The sequence below is a fragment of the Stegodyphus dumicola genome, chromosome 10 (assembly GCF_044657685.1).
Source record: "Stegodyphus dumicola isolate Sdum_Otavi_A_Nest chromosome 10, ASM4465768v1".
In the NCBI taxonomy this organism is placed as follows: Eukaryota; Metazoa; Arthropoda; class Arachnida; order Araneae; family Eresidae; genus Stegodyphus; species Stegodyphus dumicola.
Genome location: NC_140777.1, coordinates 64,696,561 through 64,723,519, shown reverse-complemented (window position 1 = coordinate 64,723,519; position 26,959 = coordinate 64,696,561). Strand labels below are relative to the sequence as shown.

Here is a 26,959-nt window from a genome sequence, read left to right as displayed (position 1 = left end):
CTACTGCCTACCACCCCTCGTGTAATGGCAATGTTGAGCGCCTTCATCGAACATTGAAAACAGCATTAAAAGCCCACAACAACATATCTTGGACGGACACGTTACCAACAGTACTTTTGGGTTTGTAAACTATTCAACAGTACTATTCAAGAAGATACCAATCATTCTATTGCGCAAGTAGTTTATGGCCAGAGTCTCAGACTTCCTGGCGAGTTTTTCAGCGAACCAAGTATCCAGACAGCATCGGAGACTTTTGCTAATAAACTCCAGAAACAGATGGAAGTTGTTGGACCGAGACTAATTCGTAAAAATTCATCTGAACAGATATTTGTCCATAAAGACTTAAAAACTTGTTCTCATGTGTTTCAGCGAATAGATCGGATAAAAAAACCTTTGGAACCTCCTTATGAAGGACCATTTCCTGTTATTGATCGCAAGGACAAATATTTTACTATTAGCACAAAAGGAAAACATGTTAATGTATCCCTGGATCGCCTGAAACCAGCATATATTTTAGCTGAGGAAAATTCTCAGTTGATACAACCTGACTACAGTAATTTGCAGAGACCGGACTCAAATTCGGATGTGAATCAAAAACCTTCTCGCACAGGCAGAACTATACGTTTACCTGTTAGATTCAAGGACTGACTAAATTATTTTGATAGTGGTTAACACTGCAATACTAGTTACTACCTATTTCTCCATCTTCGTAACGTAACTTAGTTACTGGTGGGGGAGTAGTGTAGTGGCCCAGTTATTGCATGAGAAATAATTATTTTTTATTTCATATATTTGTTCATGTGTTTAATTATTTTATAAAATTAACTTTAATATTTTGTTAATATTCATATTTATATTTAAATTTCTTTATGCTGAATGGCAACTAGTTCTAGTTCTGATTCATGATTGCTAGGTTTTGGTTTCAAAACGTTGCTCGTAGCGTCGCATTTCGATAGCTGGAAAATAAAATGCAATAACTTAGCTATTTGTTTATAATTCATGCTGTTACTAGTCATAAATTAATTTTAAACATTAGTAGCCAAGGCTACAGCGTCACCCCTGATCAACTTCTTCGCAACTGAAGACTTTGCACTTTTATTACAAATGCATACGACTTTTCCAGTTTATGGAATTTAACGAACTTTTACAGGTCCTTAGGGGATTGATAAACATGTAGTGGTAAAGGCCCTCGGGTCGAACACTACTTAACGAATAATGATCTCTGATCTCCCCGTTGAATCACTATTATAAATGTTCGTTTTACTTTTCAAACTGTTGCCACCAAATGTTAGAGTCTTGCATTATATTTGAAGAAATTAAATAATGAAAAATTAGAGTAGCTCCTAAACACTATACCATCTGGGGGGCAAAACCTTTTTATTATAAATTAATTTTAATAGAAAAGTTATTTTAACATATGTGCGTTTAAGAAAAAAGAGCAGCGAAAATTTCCCAAAAACGCAAGCACATGAATTTTGGCAGCATAGTTTTGTCGAAAATTGCGCGATTTGGCAACGTTGAAACGTAAAGCTGATTCGCTGGTTGTGTTTGCGCCAATGAACAAATGTGTTATTTACCGTGTGCTTTTCTTTTTAAAAGTTCCGAGACTTCAATGGATATTGATGCGGGTGATGAAGAAGAACGCTTCAAAAGGCTTGCTGTGTATGTATTCACTTATATATATATTTTTTCAAATACACAAAATATTGGTAAAAGTTTACAATTGGGTGCCCCTTGTTTTTTCTCGATTCTTTTTTTGATGCCAAGATCGGCACCAGGAAGGTACAATTTCTTGATGGTCGCTACACAAAACAAAAATAAGAAGTCAAAGAATTGTACAGACTCTGTGTCCATGAACACATTGATCTGTTTTCACTTAAAAAAAAATCCTAGAATTGCACAAACTAGGCATTGCGCACTGCCTTAAATTTGCCCATGTACACATCAATCTATTTTCATTTAAATAAAATCAGGAAGCTAAAACAGAGTTAAAACTATCATGGTAACCAGAAGTAAGGTTTCATCGCCAAAATTTAAAAAAGTTGTCGTGAAGCGAAGGGGCACTCAGTTCTACACTAGAGCGAAAATATTTATATTCGTGATCTGTTTGTATGTAGGAATTCAATATACAATTAAAGTAAAATGTTTGATATCCAAATGTAATCGAATATGTGTAGTTTCCTAAAAAAGTGCCAGAATATTTAAATGTGCAAAACTAAAAGTATAAAATGTTAGTTTCCTTGAATTATGCGTTTTCTTAGTCTTCATTTTACAATAAATCCAGATGTTAAGTATAAGTTCAAAAATAGGCTGACTATATTTTCGTCATGTCACATGTTATATTAAGTTGACCATTATTCTTCAGAACCGTATGTTTAGCTTAAAATGCTCGTTAAAAATGGGACAAAATGCCATAACGCACAAAATACCTTAGATGGAGCTCACACTGTAAATAAACTAGAAACTCTTAAATTTGTTATTAGTTTGCAAGTAGAAAAAGGGAATTTTTTAGTAAAATTTTTGGTGAATCTTCGGATTATGGTAACTTGGCGAAACTTTGGCGACCATCCCTGCTACAGCAACCTGCTAGTTTTTTTTTTTTTTTGGATGCCATTTTGTTTTCACGAAGTAAAGCCATGTTTTATTTTACTTTTTTTTTTTTACTCAAAATTTTTTCCAACAATCTGCTAGCCGAATTACGCTTATGCTAGAACTTTTATGGAACAAAAGTGCTTAATCATGACGAAGATTAGGTGCGAAATTGGGAGGAAGTGTAGAATCGCCCACTGCTTGCTGCGTTTTTAAGAATTGCATATACACGATATCTATGTACACATCAACCTATTATAACTTAAAAAAAATCCCAGAATTGCACAAAAATGGCATTGTGCACACTTTGGTATTGCGCACACAAAAATGACTTTATCCATGTACACATTGACCTATTTTCACTTAAAAAATAAAAATTAAAAAAAAAAAAAATTACAAAAATCCAATTCTTCTTACTCTTGTAAAAAGCACCAAACAAATAAGTGGGCGATTCTGCACTTTAGCAGCGAAATTGTTTCTAAGTGCTTATTAGCTAAAATCCTGTTTGGAATTTTCCGGAAAATGTCACATGACATGTCTCATGATCTCTCATTTCTCTGAGACAAAATAATCTGTGATTCGAACTGTGTACTTCTCAGATTATTGCTAAAATCCTAGCTAGTAACCTTTATCACCTTACCAAAATGTCACCAAACTACCTGTTACCATGTTCCAAAGATTAACCAAATTTTTGAAATGATCTTTCTGAAAATTTCTAAAATCATGTATTTAACAGCTTTTGACACTATAACATATTTTCTGAAGCAGGGCAGAATTTGAAAGGTGAAACCTCTTGGAAAACACACAAAGATGTCTTGTAGAATATAATACAGTATTATCAATTAATTACATAACTGCTTTTCTCTTACTTGAAGCAGAACTTTACTAATCTTGTGAGATATTTAGTCCAAGACAATTTAATTATAATATTGGGTACTTTTCCGTTTTGCCGGCGCAAATCTCGCCAAGCAGACTTTATTGACAGCAACATACAGTATACACATAAAAAATTTAACCAATGTTAGTTTTAAGAATTTTTTATTTTGAAGGCATAAGCATTTTAGTATGGTTTAAAATTTTGTAAAAAACCAATAAATAAAGACAATAAATTTGTAAAAAGACATTAATTTAAGAATTTACTTTGCTTTCATCCTGATTCGCCGGTTCATATCACGTGACCCCAAGTGATCTTATCTCATGTAAACTACGCTACAAAAATATAATTCTCTCAGTAATTATCTACATTAATTTCAAGTTAAATCTTATGGAATACAAGTTCAAATGCAAGAATTATTTTAATTCGTACGAATAGCTTACTCAGAAATTATGTAAAACCGCAGTGCTTTACTTCGCTAGTGCATTCTCATTAGATTTGATGAATTTAACCCTTGATTTTCCTTTTCTATATCTTTGCGTTCAGGTGAGTGGTGTGATTGCATCGTAATTAATTACCGCGAATGGTCTTAGGGCAAAAAATTTAACTATCTTGTAAAAATTCTATGTAATTGTATGTCAGTATTGAAAGAAACAATCAATCTGATAAGAAATGGCTGCGACTTGTTTTGAAAATGAAGGGTAAAAGTTTGCCAGCGAAGATATTCCGTTTGGCATCAGTTGTACCATTATTGGCGACTTTATCGTTTGTGCCGGCAAAACGGAAAAGTACCTAATATTATTTTTCAAACTTAGGTATATTTATATTGTAATAGATGAGTAAGAATTAAGGATACAGTGGATATTTAGCTGAAATATGCTAATCAGCCTAAATGCTACTATTTATCCAGTAATGTTAAATATTTAGGAAGAGAAAAATTTCCACACTTTTTTTTAATAATTCAGGATCTTTATTGATTATTTATAATGGGGATATTTCCATTCTATTTTATTTCTTTCTTCCTGTTAAATAGTCTTAAAATTTGTTTTAATTAAAAATAAATAAAAGTTGTAGATTGGTAGAAGCTTTCCGTAATGTGAAACAACCTTTCCATGAATACGTTTCTTCCCATAATGTTATGCAATTGCAACTTTAAAATATTAGATTATGTTAATTAAAATTTGGGTAAAATCCTATAAGAGCCCTTGGCGACAAACTGGGAGAGTGCAGAATCACCCACTGCTCCGCACGTTTCTCAAAATTGCCAACTTGAAAATAGCAAGTAAAAAAATTGGGGTAGAGTAGACTTTAAGGTACCCCTTGTATTATGGTGAAGTTGTTGTTTGATTTATCACCAAGTTGTTGTTTCATTTATGGTAGCCTGAGTAGTTGAATGTTATGGAAACCCTATTGTGACATAATCGGGTGCATGATTCTGGGAAATTTTGAATCATGGGATGTTTTGTAAGCGTTTTTGTGGTGTGTGTTGGTTTGATTCTTTAGACAGTAGAATGGCCGAATGTAGTAAGATTAATTTGAAGTTTCTGTACAATTTGGAGCAAAAGGGGAAAAGAGCTTTAATTGACTGGTGTGTAAATGTAGGTTTACTTAGTAGCCATTATAAGTGTTCTGTATGTAGGAAGGATATGCGTCTAGTCGAACGTAAAAATCGTTTAGATGGATTTGAATGGGTTTGTAGGAAGAAAAGTTCAGATGGTCACTATGTGAAGTGTTCGATCAGAAAGAGTACCTGGTTTGAAAAAGTCATTTGAGTATGATTGATATTTTGATTTTTACATGGCTCGGGGTGTACGAAGCGAACTCGAAAATCATGGTAAGTGAATATTTGCTTTTGGTAGTGCTTAAATATATAACATGTTTTTTCTTTTCTATGTTATTTTATTTTTTGGTTTAAAATGTATTTTATTGAGATTTTGCATTTTTTTCCCCTATATTGTAGAATTTGGTGCTCCTTTGACTTTTTAAGTGTAAATATATCAATGTGTACATGGACAAAGTAAAGGGAGTGTGCAATGCAAGTTTGTGCAATTCTGGGATTTTTTTTAAGTGAAAATAGGTCGACGTGTACATGGATAAAGTTAAAAGAGTGCACAATGCCATTTTTGTGAAATTCGGGGATTTTTTTTTTTTAAGTGAAAATAGATCGACGTGTACATGGATAAAGTTTGTGAAATAATGAAGTATTTATGACCTAAAGGGTATCAAAATTTACAAAAAAAAAAAAAAAAAAAAAGAAGCTTAATATTGATTTGTTTGCCTTATTAAACATTTCTCCCAATGCAAGTTGTTTAAGTTGCTCCGTTTGTTGCGCTAATACATTCTCTTTAATTCTGTAGACAGGCATAATCCTTTGCTTAGTTACATTGTTGAAGTCCTGTAACTGCAGTTTCGAGAATTCCGATTAATTTGTCAATCAAAATTTTCTCGTTGTCAGTAACTTCTCTGTCACTTTCTTCACTATCAGTAGCGTATTTTCTGGATCTAGAACTATACTACAGATTTCGCCATTCATTAATTGATTGATGATTGAGAAGGATTGTCATCACAATGAAAACTTCTTTTATATCATCCTCATTTATTACAGCTTGTCCACATTTCTTTACAAAATCCGTTAATTGGAAAATTTCGCCTTTGTTTTGCTATATCCGAAAACCTTTAAAATTAGTGGCTATCATCATCAAATTTAGCTATCCTTCACTGTACATATTTGGCTATGCATCATGAGCTTGGCGACTAACGACAAGTTGTTCTGTTAAATTTTATCTTGCTTCTATCACGCACTGAGACAATTATGCCTGAATTATATTAGTTTTGTTATTTATCATACTTATGTCTATTTCTTTCACGTGCTTAAGGCTTATTAGAGTTCTGAATAAATAAATTCCCACATATATTTCAGCCTTATTGAAGGCCGGCGCTAGATATCTTACCGCCTGATGCAGTCTCTGTGGGTCCTAAATTCTCCGAGTCTCTGCAGCCATACGAGCCCTGGTGCTGGTTCTGGGTTTATGTGAATAACAAATCAATTATTCTTAATTCAAATAGCCATAAATTTAATCTTTGAGTCTATGAGTATCATCAACAAAATCTATTTTTATCACATGGAAAGAAATGTTTGGTAAATGTTTCCTCGTAAACATTTTTTTAGCACATTTAACTTAAATCTGTAATCATCGCCAAGCGTAATGTCAACATATAAGGTTACCATACACCTTTATTATTCAATTACTAACAAGAAAAATTGGGTACTTTTCCGTTTCGCCGGCGCAAATCTCGCCAAGCAGACTTTATTGGCGACAACAGACAGTATACACATAAAAAATATTAAAAAAATCTTAGTTCTAAGAATTCATTTTTTGAAGGCATAAACATTTTAATATCGCTTAAAACTTTATAAAAAGCCGATAAATAAAGACAATAAATTTGTAAAAAGACATTAATTTAAGAATTTACTATGCTTTCATGGTTCAAAATCCTAATTCGCCGGTTTATATCACGTGACCCCAAGCTATCTCATCTCACGTAAACTACTCTACAAAAATCTAATGCTCTCAGTAATTATCTACATTAATTTCAAGTTAAATCTTAATTTGGAACACAAGTTTAAAGGCAAGAAATATTTCAATTCGTACGAATAGCTTACTTAGAAATTATGTAAAACTGCAGTGCTTTACTTCGCTAATGTATCCTTATTAGAATTGATGAATTTAACCCTTGACTTTACCTTTTCTATATTTTCGGCTTCGGGTAAGAGCTGTGATTGCATCCTAATTGACTTAACTACTGAAAATGGCCTTAGACATAAAACTGAACTATCTGATAAAAATTCTATGTAATTATATGCCAGTATTGAAAAAACCAATCAATCTGATAAGAAAAAGCTGCGACTTGTTTTGAAAATGAGGCGTAAAAGGTTACCAGCGAGAATATTCCTTTTGGCATCGATTGTACCATTATTGGCGACTTTATCGCTTGCGCCGGCAAAACGGAAAAGTACCAAAAATTGTTTAGGCATCGCTACATGAGTCATTATTGAAGTTGTCATGTTTTGATAAACATGCGGTGATGAAAGGAAAGTATAATAAATAATGATTCCCAAGGTTGGCGTCAGATCAATGATGTATCTATGTGGAATGTTTCAGTTTGAGATGTGTACCATAAAGCGGATACGCAGGAATGAAACCAAGTTACTGATCCTGATCGTACACATTTATGCTAAAAGGTTTGTTTCTTCAATAACAATGTATTTCATTTAGTGTGAAGTGAAATTAAGAATTGGCACACTCCAGATGTTTTATTATGCTCGGAGGGGGGTGGAATCAAATGTGCATGCGTAAAACCTAGGAGAAAAATGTTGTTGGTGGTTTTGAGGTCCGGATTTTAGATCATTTCGGATAATGGACGTCTGGATTTCAGACTTTGTACTGAATTTCTTATTTATTTTGATTAATATAGCAATTGGATTATATGGATGATCTTTAACTTTGTTAGAGATTTCTTGCTGGTAACTTTATGCTTTCTTGACTACTGTTATTATAATGACTTTTGAAATTGCTTGTTTTCATGAATGTGTTTGATTGATTTAGAAATTCTGAATTTTCATCCACAGAGAACCCGTTGGCGCCGTTGCTGTTTTACTCGCCAAGTTCACCTATGGTTGATGGGCGTTGGTTATGAGATATTAAAACACATGGAAGTAAGCCGCGTAAACATGATATTTAAAGAATATAATCAAAGTAATTAAAGAATAAGTAACATAAATTCACGTTAGCAGAGAAAACAATATATTAAGCATATGAAAGTGAAAATTCAAAATTAACTGGTTAAACACGATGCACGAAAATAAATTTGTATTTAATTCAAGTTAGCACAGAAAACAATATGTAAAGCTTAATGGAAGTAGAAAAATCATGTAATATTGAGCTTTGTAATAATGACCCTTTTTCTTGGCAATTTCTTGGGAAAATTGAGATCTGTCTTTGAATATCTTTCAGTATTATAAAATTCCAAAATATTTATGTTTTTAACAGTGCAGTTTCTAAAGAAATTGTGAATTTACGATTAATATCTTCATTGCATAATTTTAAAGTACTTCCAAAACTACGATTGAAAATCCATTATGATCGCATAAATGAAATGAATAGATATTCTCATTTAAATAGAAACTTAATTGCAACTGATTACATAAAAGTTTTTTTAGTAATAAATTATATTCTGCTCTGACTTATTTTTTTAAATTTTATGTATATGTTCATGTATTGCACGAAAAAACCAACATATTAACTTTACATTTGGCATATCGATTTTTATTAAGACTTGCTTTTTTGCATGTAACCAGGGTTCATAGCGGTCCTTATAAGTGCTTATAGGTCCTTATATTTGAAAATAAAATATAAAGGCCCTTATAGGTGCTTACTTTTTCTTTAAAGCCCTTATTTTTTTGTTTTTAGTGCTTATTTTTTGCTTTTAGTGCTTTTTTTTTAATGAAAGCGCTATTTTCCCCCTACCAAAGCCGAAACTAAATAAACAACTTTTCTTAATATTGAATGTCAGGTGGTGAATCATACTCCCGGAAATAGCTTTTCCCCCTTTCTCTGCATTAACATAACCTTTGGTGCGCACAAAGAGTACAGACAGGTGCCCGTCGTTATATTGGTCAAAGAATTGCGAAAGCAGTAGAAAATTTCGGTACATTCGGCATTCTTTTCCTCTCACCCAAATACTATACACGTTTAAATTTCTATCCAGATCTTAATAATTTGCATTCTCGTTCCGCTTGGTCAGTTCATATTTGTGTTTATTATGATCATTATGCTTATATTATGAGTATATGTATGAATGTTTATAATAACAGTTGCAGTAACTGCTGAAGTATAGTAAACTTCCAAAAATGGTTGTATTTTAACACAGCGTTTTAGGAATAATACTCGGAATGGCTTAAATAAAGGGAAAGTAATCGAATAGTCAAAATAATTTAATTTTTTTTGGCCAATACATTATATAGTGCGAAGATTGGGAGGTTCTCCCCTTTCTCCGCAAAATCTCAAATATTGAAACTGTTACAAGTTCGCTGCAAAACAAGCAACGGACTTTTTTTTTTTTTTTGTCACTTTCCAATCTGGATTGAATAGGACTAAAAGTTCTGTGGTCTACCAACCCAAGCGAAGAATGATTCTATTGCGGAAATTTAACGCCGTCTGTTGAAAATTAGAATGAAAAACACCCCAGTTACTCATATTTAGTTCTTTATTCTCCCAATTTCAGCAGTTCTTGATTCCGATTGCGTAATATCACGTAGGGAAGAATTATGGCACACGTATTGTGCAATAACGTTTGCGATATTTCGCAGAGATAATTAATTAATTAATTTTGATGTTCTGTTTGAGATTTGTTTATGAACACTTAAAAGAGTTTTACTGTGCTTGCTAAGCAGAATATTTTTCAGTTCCATTGGTTTATTTTTATATGATTCACATATCAAAATGTCAAAAGCATTTATTTAGCGGAAAAATCTAAAAAGTGGCTACAGTCAACCCCCCCCCCTCCGCTCCTCTTTTTCAAGTTACGCTCAACTGTCCGAATATTCGCCAGTTTCCAAGTATGCGGCTTAGTTAAGCTTTTACTGTTAAAGGATGACTGCATGAAGCAAATTTCTGTCTTCTGATTTCAGAAATGTTCCTCTTTTTTACTTAAATTACTTTGCTTGCAATATCTGTTAAGAGAAAACTGATATACAATGAAAATTTAGAAAATATTCAGAATTTAGATTTAAATTATTTAAATATTAATATGAGTGGAAAAATAAATTGTATTTATTATTAGGTTCCAAGCAAATACAATAAATATGCCTTATTATTATTTATTTTCTCTATTTTGAACTGAAATTTCATCATTAAATCTTGTAATATAGTTTAGTTCTGCATAGTTTTTTTTCTTTTCTCTCATTGTAAACTAGTTCTGTAAATTGAACTGTTATTTAAAATTTAAAGGGAAAAAAAAGTAATTATTTTCCATGGTTGAGGTAATGCTTATTCTCTCTTAATAAATACTGCATTTCTCATATTTTAAATTACAAGTCTAATTAAGGTTATGCAGTTGTGTATAATGTCATTAGACAGGTGCTTATTTTTTTTCTTAAAATGTGCTTGAAAAGTGCTTATTTTTTTAACTAAAATGTGGCTATGAACCCTGTGTAACTCATAACGAGAACCAAGGAATATATCATTTTTTGTGCACTGCTTTGCAACTGATATACAGCTCATCAGCAGCTAAACAGTAAAGTGACTGAACTCTGGTAGTTTAGTTAGCCAAGCTAATGGGCAAGTTGTATGATTGTTTTCATGGTATTCCCAATATGTAACGTGGATTCAAACCAGTGTCCTTCAGAAAGACCTCCTTGAAGGCATCTTTTCTTTTAGGCAGATATCTCTCCCATGCTTTTCCATAATTTAAACAAACCCAAATGATGTATGCTGCTAAAAATTTTATTTAAAGTCCATATTTAATAACATTACAAAAATTGCAAATATGGTCCAAGTTAGATCATTTTTAAATGCATATATTTATTTTAATTACACTAATTGTATATATTTATTATATGAATATTTTAAATGTCCATTTTATCATTAATTATTATTAATATATTTATGGACAACATTTCTTTTTTGATTGTTCTGTCCAATGTATCCTTGATTTTAATTTCACATTTAAATTTTCACACCATAATTTTATAAGTCTTCTGAAATTTAGTCACAATTTCACTCAATTTAACCGCGTAGTTCACAAATGCAGCATAAAAACTATGTTAATATCAGTCACCAAGGATGTATGGATTAGGTTTTTCATGCATAACCATGAGTTTTTGAGTATCCATAAAACTATTCTGTCATTTTAGAGAATCAATAATACTTTTTGTTTCAGTTTAATCATCTCTTTGTGTGTCACACCTGAAATCTTCTCAAATGTTATTGTTTTGTTTATTTCATGCTTATGACTGCATAAGAAGACTTAAGTGAAACAAATGTGTCACAAGCAGTGACACTGAGATGTTATTTCACATATAACTGAGAAGTACAGCACTAATTAGCACTGTAATTGTTAAAGAAAGTATCCTGGCTTGTAAAAAGCTTCGTTGCATGTAATGTGAACTTAATAACTTTATCATTTTAAAATTAAGAAGGGTTTGTGTGTACTTAATTCAATATACAAAGCATGTGAGAGCTAGCTGAAAAAGGCATGCTTTTGTGAATATTTTCTAGGGTAAATAGGCTCATGGAAAACCACGAAAATGTCACAAAATTCACAAAACACATACGAAAAAAATAAACTGCACAACCAGCTCGTTTTTCAGGATTTGAGCCGAGATTGAACTACCACTATTCAGCCTTCTTAACCACTCGTAGGACTAAATATGTAATATGTAATATCATGTAATCAAAAGTTAACTATGTGTTGTGTAACAGGATTGCTTTCTCAAGTATCGAGGTAGGAAATACTTAATCTATTCTTTTTTTTAAGTGTTTGGTCATGGTATTATTCATTACATGTACTTTCCATAATTCATATAGAATATTAATATTTCTACTACAAGTGTCTTTTTTAAATTTTTAAGTGTTTTGCTTGTTGATATTCTCAAAATTGTATCTGATAATTAGTATAATAGGTATAAATACAGTAGACATATATAATCGATCAGGAGTGGCTAAACTTTATGTCAGTGAGAACCACAACTGCATATTTACATCATAGGTGAAGTAGGTTTCAGACAGCAAGAAATGTCGATTCCAAACAATCATTCAGTGACAGTCTTAGTTCAATAAGAGCCATGTGCCTGTAATAAATTAATGAATGCATGACTTTTAATACATCCATTTTACATAAACAGTTTTTCAATGTTATTTTTATCAATTTACTTGTAAACAGTTTAAAGCATTTTATGTTGAAACAACTGCCTGTCTTTCATAGTATATTTGACAGTGCCAATAATTTTCAGTATTGAAATTCTATTCAGTAGCATTGTTAATAAAACTTTTGAAGAGTCATTTGCACTTGGATTCATTACACAAGTAGTGGTTTGCTAATTTTGATGACTTTGAGTATCCATAAAACTATTCTGTCATTTTAGAGAATCAATAATACTTTTTATTTCAGTTTAATCATCCCTTTGTGTGTCACACCTGAAATCTTCTCAAATGTTATTGTTGGAAAAGCATTAACAATATATTATCTGGTTAAAGTTTTAAGCCATAAATATTGTTTTTCTCATAATTTTAGATGACCATACCAATAATAAAAACAAATTAATTATTTAAAATGCATAAAGTACACACACATTTAAAGTACACACAAACCCTTCTTAATTAATTATTTAAAATGCATATTTTGGCAGGTGATGAAGTCAAAATATTTTATCGGTTGGAAACCTCATGATTCTGTGTGCTTAACGCTACGTTAACAGCCATGTTACCAATTATCATTAACCCCTCTCCCGCCATATTTTCTTCCACAAACTAGCATCTGTCACCGAAAACTTCCTTTATTATATGAAAATATTTCTATCTATTTGTTAAAAGTTCATAAATAATAACGTGAAAATACAAAAAAATAATAATAAATAAGTGAAGAATAATTTAAATTGGCAAATGCGAACAATGACGGTGATAATTCAACAAAATGAACGTTAGAGGAATGGTTGCAACCTTCTTACAAGCGAATAGGTTGAATCTGCCGGATTACCAGGTTTGAACTATTATCGCCAAAGTTGGCGATGTTTACATTTGCCGGGTTCTTTGCGGAAGTGTTCCGAAATTCTAATTAGATGTAAACAAATTTCATTTAATAATAATTAAATGCCGTGTAAAGGTTCAAACTTATTTTTTTTTTAACTAATACTTAAAAGATCTAACATTGTGGTTCTCAACCTATTTTGCCCTATTCCACCCCTTTCACCATTGCTAGAAGATCATTCCCATCATGCCCTTCCTTTTCAGTACTTGAAAAATGCATATATATATTTATTTAGATTGCTTTTGAACTTACTTTATAAATTAAACCAAAAAAAGTACAGAAAATGTTGGTATATACCAGGATTCGAATAAAAATAGTTTTTTATATTTATAAACCACAGCTGCCAACTCTGCTTTTTCTTCTGGTCTCCTGGTAGATCACCAAATCTCGATAAACTTGTCTCAGTTGCAACAAACAGGGCGAAAAGAATGACCGGGGTAAGAAACGTTTTTGTTATTATTTTGAAAGGAAAAATCAGTGACAAGATCTTACTTACCATTGTATCATTCATCAAGAAGCGCTTTGTGCTCGACATTTCCAGAAGAAATTTGCAAAGTTATGGAATTCATAATTATATTATTGTTAACCTCATTATTACTACAGCTTTTAATCATCGCCAGTTTAAAGAATTTTTAGTTGAAATGGAGAGCGAGTACTCAGATCTTCTGCTGAATAATAAAGTGCGTTGGTTATCAAGAGGAAATGTTTTGAAATGTTTTGCATCCTTATTAACAGAAGTTAAAGCATTACTCCTTGAAATGAGTGTTTATAATCCAGAACTAATGAATGATCAGTAGATCCAAAAATTTTATTTTATGGTAGACGTTACATCTCATCTAAATCAGCTTAATCAAAAAACTATAGGGAAGAGGTGTGTGTGTGTGTGTGTGATTATGGCAAAGCCTCGAGGGCTATCTGCCTAAGAGGAGGGATGCCTTTGTGGAGGACTTTCTAAGGGAAACTGGCTCGTTTTTAACACGTTACACATGGGGAAAACCACGAAAACACCCATGCAGCCAGCCCGTTCGCGGGATTCGAACCTCCTATAGGGAAGAGGAAACACAATTTTTCTGATGTTGGAAGAAGTTATTTCATTTGAAAGCAAATTATCTCTTTCTGCTCAAGATTTTTGAAACAGAAACTTTGGTTCACTTTCCAAGCCTGTTGAAACATTCTCAAGAAAATAGATCTAATATTGACATTTGCCATTTCAAAACAACAGTTTTATGACAGAAGTTTTTCTCAGCAGGTTTCAGGAATTCTGAATCAGCAAAGCAACATTAGCCTTTGTTAAAAAACCTCTTAATACTAGTGCAACGGAATTGCATTTCTCTGTTTAATATTCACATTGGCAACTCTGAAATCAATTGCTGAATTTAAAAAAAAAAAAAAATTATGAAACTTGAAATTTGAACATTTTAAGTGCTGATGTAGAAACATTGGAGAAAAATAAATGTGTGCTTAGTTCACAGCACAAGTAATCTGGAGAAGGAAAACATGTGGAATAATATTATTCCCGACTCATGTAATCAGCTTAAAAAACTAACGTTTGATGTTTTTCTTATTCGAGTCTACATATTCATACGATCAATAATTTTCAAGCATGAACTTTTTGTCAAGAGTAAGTAGAGAAGTCATCTTATTCATGAAAACTTGTAATAAGGCTTAAAATGAAAAACAACATACAAAATGCAAACTTTTCAAGAAGATGCAAGGCCATTGTTTACATTAGTGTTTTGTTAGTCATTATTGCGATTCAAGTTTTTCAATATATTGCAATTCTCTTTTATCAATAAAATAGTATCGTTATTAAGTATAATATCAAGTTTTATTCGACATATATATATAGTTTAACTAAGACTTAAAAGCTGAAATATTGAGTTAATTTTAGGGAGTGTTGTGGAGCGAAAAAAGATGTAGTGTTGAGAAAGGTATAAGATGGTTTGGACATATGCAGAGAATGAATGGAAGAAGATACTTGAAAAGAGAATACAAGTATTAATAAATACAGTGCTGAACTGTTGATAATTGACTCTGTTGACTAATGAGTTTGCCTTCACTGGCCAAAGGGATATAAAACTGAACTGAGAGCAAATTGTGTGCCATCTCAAACCTTTTCTGCTGCATGTACTATGCCCTAAAAGGCTGAATTGTTATTATGCCCAACAGTGTTATGTTGTTATATGTAAAGATTTTAAACAATTATTTTTTTGTAACTGTTTCTGAAATTATTAACTTAGTGTTTTATGTTCAGTTTCAGCAGTTTTCTTAGTGTTGATTAAAGAGTTACTGTTTATTACATTTGCTATTCCTTATTACTGCACTAAAGGCTATGATTCTGTATACATTAATTAGCAGCATGTTTAAATTCTTAGTTAAAGGTCTTCAATTTAGTTTCATAATTATTTATTGTATACCTTCTTCATATTCATCTTAAATTTCAGAAGAAATTTACTTCCCAGTTTAGTCCTTTGAAGCAACTTATATGTAAATATTGTATAGCATATTCTGTTATGTACTGACTATTGAAATGCATTTTTATTTCTTTTTTGCAGGACATTTTGCAGTTTGAAGTCTCTATGTACTACTGAGGTAAAAAAATTCTTTTATATCTAATCTGAAAATGAAATATTTTTTCATAGGCAATAAATTCAGTTCTTGACAACTGCATTCTAAATTAGAATTTTAAGCACATGTGAGAAAACAGGAAAGTGCTTTCCAGTATTTAATTTTAAAAAAAGTTGAATTTTTATTTTCAGAAATCATCTTAAATTTATTTAATAAAGATCATGGCAAATGATTCCAAAATTTTTGGTGCATGTTTTACTTGTCCCCAGAACTTTCTGAGTTGTCCTGCTGTGGATAATTTCTACATAACCACTGAATTTCTGTGATTCTGATTAATTCAGGCTCCTAAGAACTTGATGTTTGTGTCATTATTTGATTTTTAGGAAAGTGATTATTCTAAACCTCATGTTTATAAAAAAATTTACTGTAGTTTGAAAATATGAGTCTTGGATGATAATATCAGCGACTCTTTTAAATATAAGCTACAACTTGCTTAAAAGTATCTTATGCAGTTAATGCCACTAGATACCTTTCAACATAAAAAAACATCTTCAGAATTATTTTTATTTCTTGCATTTGCTGCAAACATGAAAGAAAAGAAAAATCTTATAATTAAATTTTGTTGCTGTTAAACATTTCTGTAGTAGAAGATAAGCATGTTTAATTTATAATACTTTTTATGTATTGTTTGACATATTTAAAAGTATTAAATATGTATATGATGCACAATTTTGAAATCTACAAAATAAATTTTGTTGTATATAAAATTTAATTATAAATATTGATGTAAAATAACAGACAATAACATTGCAAAATTAAAAATTTACTCTTACAAACACTTCAAAAAAGTGAGAATAAAATGCATTAAAAATTTAAGCAATATTTTTTATAATTTAAAAAAGTATCTCTTCATATAGTATTAATAAATACAGTACAAAGTTCGAAATCCGCACTAGCCGATTCCGGATTTGGGATATTTCCAAATCCTGTGGGGGGCTGTAAAGTAATGTTGCTTTCTTACATTAAATTCAAACAAATAAATTTGTAACAAGTTTTTATTTTTAAGCAATAATATAATCACCCTCGTTATCAGCAACCTTTTGCCATCTAGTATGCAGATTTCAATCCCAGATCAATAAAAATCAATTGGTTTTTGAGTAAAATATCTCAAGATGGCATTTTGGACATCATCAAAATTTTGAAATTTTTTGTTACTAAGAAAATGTTGTAGGGATTGGAATAAGTGGAAATCCGAGGGTGCGATATCGGGCGAATATGGTGGGTGAGGCAGTACCTCCCACCCCAATTCATTATGTTTTTCCAGTGTTCGTCTTGCACAGTCGTGTTGCAGAATGACGCCTTTTCCGTTGACAATCGCCGGATATTTTCCAATTAAAGATTGGTTCACTAGATCCAATTGTTCAGAATAAAGGTCTACATTAACAGTTTTTCCAGATTTCAGCAATTCAAAATGAACAATTCCACGAATACTCCACCAAATACCCAGAAGTGCCTTTTCGGGATGTAAACCCTTTGTAACCCCTATTAAAACTGCCTTTTGAGTTTTGGATTATCATATAGGACTTATTTTTCAGTCTCCACTAATCAAGCGATCAAAAAATGGTTCTGTATGGTGCCGTTGAAGCAATACATTGCGTGTGATGGATAGGTTGGCTTTGTTCTCTTCGGACAGATTATGGGGGACTCAAACACCTGCTTTGCTTATTTTTCCATTCTGCTTTAAATGTTTTTGGTCGACCAAGGTTGGTTAAGAGTGTTTGACAGTTCCTCGATTGTTTGACATTGATTTGCGTCCACTTCTGCCCTTAGCATGTTGTTGTCGACATGCGTAGAAACGACATTACTTTTTGGTCCCCCTAATAATAGATCATCAATTTAAATCTGGTAAGATGGCATGCAGAAATTATACAATTAAAATTACGAAATTGTAATTTATGAAATAAAGAACAATTATGATCTAAAGGGTATCAAAATTTACAAAAGAAAGCTTAATATTTGTTTACTTTATTAAACATTTCGTTCAATGCAAGTTGTTTAAGATGCTCCCACAAAAAATTCAAAAAGTTCCTTTTTCTTTTTTCTTGTGTCATATACAGTGGACTTTCCAATGCCATACTCCTCACATAATTTTAAGACGAATATGCCTGTATGCATTTTTTGCAGCAATTCCACATTTTGTTTAATGGACTTCTAAACATGGTTTCGCTTTGTAGATCCCTTTTGTAACTCCAGAATTGGAAACTCTTTTCGACATAATCGAAAGTTCAAGCTTAGTTTTTATAAAATTTCTGTAATAATAACAGTCTGCGAAAATTAATAAACTGGGTCAAATTAGAAGGTCAGGGAGCAGCGCAGTCTGCTACATTAATTTAAAATGCCTTAGAATCAGTAATGATAATTTTAGCCTAACTTAATAGCGTGTGTTATACGTTATTGGCTATGTATCACAAGATTGGCAACGAAACCCAAGTGGTTTCGCTAAATTTTGTCTTGCTCCTATAGCGTTCTGAATTAAGCCTGAATTGTAATAGTTTAGTTTTTTACTATACCTACGTTTATTTCTTGCACATGCTTCAAACTAATATGAGTCCTGAATAAATAAACTCCCACATATATACTTAAGGCTTTATCTAGGGCTGGCGCTTGAAACCGCCTGGTATCGCCTCTACAGGTCCTAAATTCTGCTGCAAAGCACTTTTGTAAGTTCTAAATTTTAACCATGCCTAAACTTTGGATCCCAGTGCTTTCCCTAAATCATAAATACTTCTCATCCCTTAATTTTGACACTCGGTGCTTTCCCAAATTCCAAAAATTTCAACTTCCCTAAATTCTGCCGTCCAATACACACATATCTATAGTGTAGGACGGGTTTAAAAATTTTGCTTTTAATTTTTAGCCTATTATTATGTTTTTTTTTATATGTATGTATATAGGCATAAATAAATGCAACAAAATAAAGAACAAGGTTATAAGGTATTTCTCCCGCCTTCCTAGCATCCCTTCGTGGTATAGTGGTTCTGCATGCTGAGCCGGTATTGTCAGAGGTCCGTGGTTCGATTCCCAGCAAAGGCGTTGTTAATTTTTCATCTTGCCTGCTTCCAGAAAAAAATACCTAATGTCTCTAAAGTGGCGCCCGAACTAAAAGGGTGTTTCATGAGGATTCTCTGCGCCCAGGATTTGGCGATTGGGTCCCCTAAAAACCTCAGTCGCCCTTTCAAAAGGGGAGTATGTAAGGTATTTCTCATGTCTTCCTAGCATCCCTTCATGGTGTAGTGGTTCTGCACGCTGAGCCGGTATTGTCAGAGGTCCGTGGTTCGATTCCCGGCAAAGGCTCTGTTAATTTTCATTTTGCCTGATTCCGGAAAAAAATACCTAATGTCTCTACCAGGTATAAAATATGAAAGAAAAAAATCTTAAATATACAATGTTCATTAATGTATGTATATGTATATAATATCAATATAAATGTTAGGTTCTGAAGCAATTAGAAAATTTTTAATTACGCATACACACACATATATATATACATTTTATAAGCATATATAAAATAAAGCGATTTTTAAATTACTTATATGGTTTGTTGTGGTTTATTTAAATATAGCAAAGCACTCGACGGCTATCTGCCTAAGGGTAAGGATGCCTCTGTAGAGGACTTTCTAAGCAAAACTGGATCGTATATGCGTTATACATGGGGAAAACCACGTAAACGCCCATACAACATGAAAATGGATTGTCTGGTCCGCACTTCTTAAGCAGAAGTATCACCAGAGCCAATAGGCTAAGGAAATTTTCAATTTTGGAGCAAGAGCTCAAAGATCAAATAATGCCAATTAGAATTTTTGAAAGACCTAGTTAGAATTTTGAGGTCTTCTGACTAGGAGATGTGTTGGCCTTGCCAACGTCTTTATTGAAAAAATACATTACATAGCATGTTTTTATATTTACAAAACAAATTATTTTTTGAACATAAATTGAGTTATACAATGCAACGTAGAATGATAGGAAGAACAAAGTAAAGAATCAATATTAAGTATTACAATAATTAAATGATTAATAACATGGCAAATAAAAGTACAAAGATATTACATGATACGATTGAATTTACAAGTACAGATCTAATTCATTGTGATATGAGTATTCCAATATAAGTACAATAATATTATATAATACAATCAATTTATAAGTACAGATCTGATTCATTATGGTATATGTATTCCATAAAACTTGATAACAAAGATCGTCCCTTGTCGTTCTTAATTAGTTGTTTTAGAGTTTCTAAAGTTATATTTTGTTTGAAAATTTCTCTACGTTTTGTTGATACACTGGAACAGTCTATAATCATATGAAGTGCATCTGCGGATTCACTACCACATTGACACTTGCATGTAGATTCCTTTAGTTTGAATCTGTTAATATAAATCGGAAAGGCTCCGTGATTAGTGATAACTTGATTTAAAAAAAATCACTGAAATGCCGTTTCTCCGAAACATTCGGTAGAAGTGTGAACGTTTGTCGTCCTGTTTCTTCATCGTTCCATTGTCTTTGCCATAGATCGAGAGCTTTCATCTTTGTCGTCCTGATGCTATTACTCATAGGGATCTTGCAGTCTAGGTACGTGTTCGAGTAAATCCCTTGTTTGGCTAGCTCGTCGGCTTTTTCATTGCCGGCAGTGCCTTGGTGTCCTCTTATCCAATGAAGCTTTGCTTTTGTAAAAGCCAGTAATTTCTTTATGGCGATAATGTTCTGATTATAGATATTGTATTTATGGATAGACTTTAAAACAGCCTGGCTATCCGAATATATATGCGCAGGACTGGGGTGTGATTTTAACCATAGTAATGCCGACTTTAATGCTAAAGTTTCAGCTTGATATACTGTACTAGTCTTATCCAGTTTAAACATAAATTGATCGTGACAAACTCCATTCATGAAGGAACAGAAGCCAGCTCCAGTGCCGTCTTCACTTTTTGAACCGTCCGTATAAATTTCTAAACCTTTATTGATTGGAGGCTTGTTGTCCCATCCGAAGACTTGAATATGAGCTGGATGAGAATGCCATTTAGGTACTGGGAATTCAATCTGATCCCGTGAAAGTTCTAAGTCCTCATATTTAAAGTCAGTCCATCCTCGTTTGGTACGTTGGATGATGCTTTCCATGTCCAATTTAAGATCAAGCGGCATAATTCCAGCAATCACTTGAAGAGCTGCAGTAGGGGCAGTCTTATAGCTTTTGGTCATTGCAAGAAGTGCTATGCGTTGTATAGAGTTTGTTTTGTTTCGCATTTTTACCGTAGGTGGGTACCACCAGGCAGGACATGTGTATACTATGGTACGCTCTATTGCACGTTTATAAAGTTCTTTCAGAACTGGTTTGGGCATCCCAAGTAATCTAAGAAGATTGTTCATTATTTTACAAACTTTAGATTTAATATAATCTAGATGAGGTAGCCAGGTAAGGCATTCATCTATGACTATTCCAAGATATTGAATGGATTTTTGTTGCTTAATGGTATGATCGTTCATCTTTATTGTCGGTGCTGAATAGGCTGTACCACGCTTTTTGATTGCTATAAACATAGACTTTGACTTTTCGGGAGAGAATTGAAGTTTGCACTTGAGTGCCCATTCTGATAGTTTTTGAAGCGCCAACTTTGCCTTGGTTTGAATTTGCATATGCATAGATCCTGTTACTAGGAGTGAAACGTCGTCCGCATAAGCTTGGATGTGGATTCCATCTTCAAATTCGAGTTTTAAAGCTATATTCATTACTATATTCCAGAATAGTGGTCCAGAGTTGGATCCTTGTACACATCCTTTTTCTTGTTTTATGGAGTATTGAACATTATTTATTTCATAGATTATATGTCTATTATCCAATAAACTTTCAATAACTTTATAAATATTTAGAGGACATCCCAGATTGCGGAGTTCCTGTAGTAGGAACGGCCACCAAATATTGTTGAATGCACTCTTGATATCCAAAGAGATAACATTGGTGTAATTATTATTACGTCGGTTTGCTTCTATTTGTGAGACTATGTTGTCCTTGATGGCATCTGCTGAGCATTTTCCCGCCGTGAAGCCATATTGTTGTTCACTTAATTTGGAATTCGATACTAAGAAATAAGTCAATCTGTTAGTGATTAATTTATCATAGACTTTACTCCATGCGTTAAGCAAGCAAATAGGGCGGTAAGCATCAGGAAGCTCACCATTTTTTCCTTCTTTTGAGAATAATACTAATTTCGCTGTCTTCCAGCAGTTAGGAAATATTCCTCGACGGAAGAGTTCATTAAGTAACGCTACTTGTAATTGTGGGTTAGCATAGAAAACTTCAGCTATAATTTCTTTAGGTATATTGTCCATTCCAGGTGCTTTGCCTGGATTGAGGGATTTGATAGCATTTTCCACTTCTGGAATCGTAAACGGAACATCATTTATTGAATTATATGGATTCCTTAAGTTGTTACGAATTGTCGTATGAAACTCCGTGTCTTCGCTGATTATATCTTTAGGAAAGTGGTAATCCATTAGGAAACGTATAGTTTCTTCTATTGTGGAAGTCTTGGTTTTATCTGGTTTGAGTAACGCTTTTAATTGTAGAGGGGATTGCATAGTCCCCTTAGCAATGTCATAGTGTACCCCGAAGGGTGAACTAGGACTTAGACGCTCCAGATATCTTTTCCAGGTTGTTCTTTTGGCTTGCATAAGCTTTCTTTTATAGAGAGCAAGGTCTTTTTCATAGACTTGCTTATAGTGTGCGCTTAGTTCGTCATCATGAATACATTTGTGATAACGCTTTCTCAAAGCGAGGATTCTTTTTCGTAATATTGAGAGTTCCGGGGTCCACCAAGGGACACCTTTGTGTTGAGTTTTAACATATTTTCCCTTGGCGTGGGTTGCCAAGTCACAGTATTCCTGTATTTTCTGAGTCCACTTAATTATAAGTTGATTAAGATCAACTGTATCTTTAGGCAAGTAAGATTCCATTGAACCAAAAAAGTGACCAATTTTTGCCTTCAGTAAGAGCCAATCCATTTGTGTAAGTTTACATTTGACTCTTTGAGTTGAGCTAGAATGTTGATACGTAATTTCAAAAGAGATATAACAATGATCACTTAAAGTGATACAGTCCATAACTTTCCAATTATGAATGAAAGACGTAGAAGAGATTGATCTGGAAGCTGTAATATCAATCCAGCTCTTTCCCCTTGTGCAGTTGTAGGTAGGGGGACCATCCGGATCGTTTTCAACAGCCAGTCTATGCATTGTTAAGAATTCTCTAAGTGTGCGTTTTCTGGGATCCTTGAAGGGGGAGCCCCAGAGCACACTTTTCGCGTTTAAGTTGCCAAGGAGAAGAAGATCATGTTGATCGTCAAAGTAACGTTCAGCTAAGTTTAACAGAGTAGTTAAATCTGTTAAGTCCGTTATAGGTTGAGTATAACAGTTAAAAATGGTTATTGTCCTATGTTCAATCTTTAATGTAATAACATTTAAAGTAGAAGAAGCGTAAGTATTCAGAACCGTAAGTCGTGGGTTAACCACCACTGTGGCTGTTTTGGGGTGGTCATTTGGAGAAAAAATGTTTGAGTCGGAAAGCCAGACGGCTTGTCATTGATACAGTATGGTTCTTGAATAAAAATCAAGTCGTATTCAAAGATACAAGTCTTTAGTTGTGCTGTTGCGACATGTGATCTCGCTAAATTAATTTGCAACGCTTTTATATTTTGAATAAGTTCTCTAGCCATAATTGATTTTTCTTCGAAGATCTTCAATTTCTAGCTGTCTGCTAGGACAGTCTTTTGAGAAACTTGAGTGCTGCTCGTCAAGGTGCTTATCACTATTCGCATTTCTTTCTGCACAATGAATACATCTTTAGTAGTTATTGTCACAATTTTTGTGGGAATGTCCCACTTCTCCACAATGTCCACATGCCTCTTCTGTTTGGCATTGTTTAGAAATATGTCGGTATTGGCAGCATTTAAAACACTGCGTTGGTCTGATGTATTCTCTTAAATTGAAACGTTCCCAATTAACGCACAGTTTGCGTAACTTAGTAAGTGTTTGAAAACCTCCGGTGAGGTTTCACAAACCCAATGATTTCCGTTCTTATGCTTGATAGGAAATTTAACCTGTAGGCCATCACCATCGATGCCTTCGTTTTGGGCTAAAATGGCTTCCTTAAGTTCTTCCTTAGTCAAGTCCCTTGGAATATCATATATTATAATTTTAGGAAGCCTACGTGTAGGACGAACAATTTGTAGGTCCTTTTTAAGTTCTGGTACAGTATTTATTTCATTTTCTAGCGTCTCTATGTCTTCCGCTTTATTGGTCTCTATTAAGAGACCACCTTTTGCCTCATTTTTAAGTCTTTTCACTCCAATGTGGAGCTTTGTGGGATCAATAGTTTTTAAGAGCTTCTTTCTGATGTTGTCTGGTTTATCCCCTTCATTTGTGGGGTATAAAATAGTGACATGTTGTTTATCTGGTTTTCTCCATGTTTTGGATCGGTCACGAGCTGGACGTTTAAGTACGTCCGCATAAGAGTCTTTAATGTTTGGCGTTTGATGAATTTGTCCTTCCATGTGTGCCATCTCGACACACTGTTCAGTTAGAAGGTTGAACATCAATTGAAATTGATGTCGAATATCAGCGGCTACTGCCTTGTTTATGCCAGAAGCTTTATTTGTCAATATTGTCTCTAAGGTGGCAATATATGCATGTCCTTCTTTGAGAATGTCTTTAGAACTCATTTTGATGTAGGTAGAGTTATTCAACGCTTAACTAAATAAGATGCACTGGGTCTGTAGACCGATCTGGTACCCTGGGGTTCACACCAAGTCAGTAAGTAGTAGGCACTTTTGCTCAGGCTTTCGACCCTCCTTGGAGAGGGAGCCCCCCGACCTTGCCAAGGTACCCGAGCACTGGGAAAGCACGAATGAACAGGTGAAACAAATATTCAAAATTATATCAATTTTGCACATTAATATCGCATTTCAATCGCATACAAATCGTATTTCTAATCGCTTTTCCCGGGGAGCGTAAACGCCCATACAGCCATTCCGTTCACTGGAATGCGAACTCCGGACCGAACTATCACTGTTTAGCGGCTTTACCACTCAGACGCTAATGAACCTTCTCCTCACATATACATGCATATATATATTATAATATTTACATGTAGAACATATGTTATGGTGAAATACCGAAATCTGGAGAATGTCGACTTTCACCGGTGAATGTTGAACATATAAGAATATATTTCTTCTCCGTAATTCAGTCACGAAAAAAAGCACTTGAGACTTAAAATAAGAACTTAAAACACACAGTACATTGAAAATGAGAAAGGAAAATAATAGAAGTTAAAAACTTACTTAATTATACAGTGCGTTCTAAATGAGAAAATAAAATAATAGTAATAAAAAGCTTACTAAATTATGTGACTCAAATCTTATTTATTGCAACAACTTAAACTATTATGACTTCTTATGAACTCTCTTTTCGACCTACACCAGAGCATATCTGTGATTGTCGACATAACACCGGTGAGGGTCCGAATGTACAAGAATGTAATGCAATATTCGATCTTTCACCGATGTATGTGGTAAATGTTGTCATTCTCCGGTGAAAGTCGATATTCTCCAATTTCGGTGTTTCACGGTAACATATACGTACACATTAAATTATTAAATTATATTTGCATGTCGATAAATTATATTTACAGGTTGATCATTGATAAAAAATTATAAAATATTGTACGGAATTACTTCGCTTCCTAGATTTTTCGTAAGCTTCATCATATTTCTAAAACAGAATCTAAGTGGTGATCCCATTTGCAAGCTGTTTATATATCTTATTTTTTCTGCACTGAATTATATTTAGAGAATTATTTCACATGATTATAGCTGAAAATGCAGTTTTACAAATGAAGAATTTAAAGGCAAGAAGAGAATTAGGTCCTTTTCTAATTATTCTTGAAGCATTTAAATTAAGAAAAACAAATGGCAGATTAATAGAGATCACTGAAATAAAGTGCTCACAGAGGACAGATTAATATGCAAATAAATTTTAGTTTTCATTAAGTAAAACAGAATTCATCTGGCTTCTGTGAGAAAGGAATCAATCCAAGAAACTATTTTTCTATTTTCGCAATCATAATTTTTTAAAAAAATATTCAAAGAATTCATATTCAAACATTGCAGTCTATTATAATCAGTAATAATTACCTAAAATGCAATTTTAATCAATATTAATTCTCATTTTCTCTTTGATAACCCCTCTTTAGAGTTAAATAGCAGTCACAGCATTTTTCGGCTACATTTTCCTTTATAATATGCTTACGTTTTCATTTACAACTTTTAATACTGTGGGAAAATTTCAGTATGAGAACCCAGAAAATTATTCTTAGTGATGCTAAGATTATTGATCATTGTCATGCCGCTGTGCTTCAAAAGAAATCCTATTGTTTAAAGGTTCATATCCTTAACCTTCCGACGTTCATATCCTGGCCTTAACATTACATTCATATCCTGACCTAAAAATAAAAGCTGCGAGTCAGAATTAAAGGGGTTGCTCATAGGCAACCTTAGTTAAAAAGAAGTTAGAGGAAATGTTAATCAATGCATAATATTATCTTTTGAATTAAACACTAACACACTATTTGATCAAGTTCAAATAGAAAACAGATATTCGGCATTTGATTTGAAAACAGATTAGACTTGCAAACAGATATTCGGCATTTGTAAAGAAAATAAGGATGAATCAATATGAGTTTGTTTTCTGATTGCAAAACCATCTTAAGATACTATCGGATTTAATCTTTAAATTATTCCAATAATATTCAGAATAGTGGGGAGCCACTATTCTTAACTAAAATTCACTAACACAAATCCTATTTTGGGTTGAAATGATTTTCATTAATTACGTTTTAGAATCTATTAGGTTATTTTTTTATAATACGCCGAGAGGTATTTTTGAAAATGAGCAATGCCTTTTGCCAGGACTCGAACCTGAACCTCTCGAATACGCGCCTAGCGTGCTAACCGTCACACCACAAAGGCATACTGGAAGGAGAGAGAAAATACATTATCCCTTTTAAAG

General features: G+C 33.0%; 1 protein-coding gene and 1 long non-coding RNA gene across 20 annotated transcripts in view; one reads left to right on the top strand and one right to left on the bottom strand.

Moving 5' to 3' along the window:
* The first annotated feature begins 947 nt into the window (after positions 1 to 947).
* LOC146994990 (uncharacterized) overlaps positions 948 to 26,959 on the top strand; it is a 192,803-nt gene continuing 166,791 nt past the window's right edge. Inside the window, exons 1-3 of one of the 10 annotated variants that reach the window (XM_085825026.1) lie at positions 1,397 to 1,662; positions 8,094 to 8,180; positions 15,826 to 15,862. Coding sequence is in view for 3 of the 10 variants with exons in the window: in XM_085825033.1 (XP_085681159.1) it covers positions 1,565 to 1,662; positions 15,826 to 15,862 (135 nt within the window). In the remaining 7 variants the exon portion in view is untranslated. Of the gene's footprint in view, positions 1,663 to 8,093; positions 8,181 to 15,825; positions 15,863 to 26,959 lie in introns of all 10 variants that reach the window. The other 9 variants (XM_085825022.1, XM_085825028.1, XM_085825024.1 and 6 more) reach the window with 9 other exon arrangements.
* Positions 12,169 to 26,959, bottom strand: part of LOC146994992 (uncharacterized) — a 104,509-nt gene continuing 89,718 nt past the window's right edge. For 9 of the 10 annotated variants that reach the window (XR_015043439.1, XR_015043437.1, XR_015043436.1 and 6 more), the window contains one exon: positions 12,169 to 12,314. This is a non-coding gene — a long non-coding RNA (uncharacterized LOC146994992). Of the gene's footprint in view, positions 12,315 to 17,671; positions 17,716 to 26,959 lie in introns of those variants that run through there. The other variant, XR_015043438.1, reaches the window with a different exon arrangement.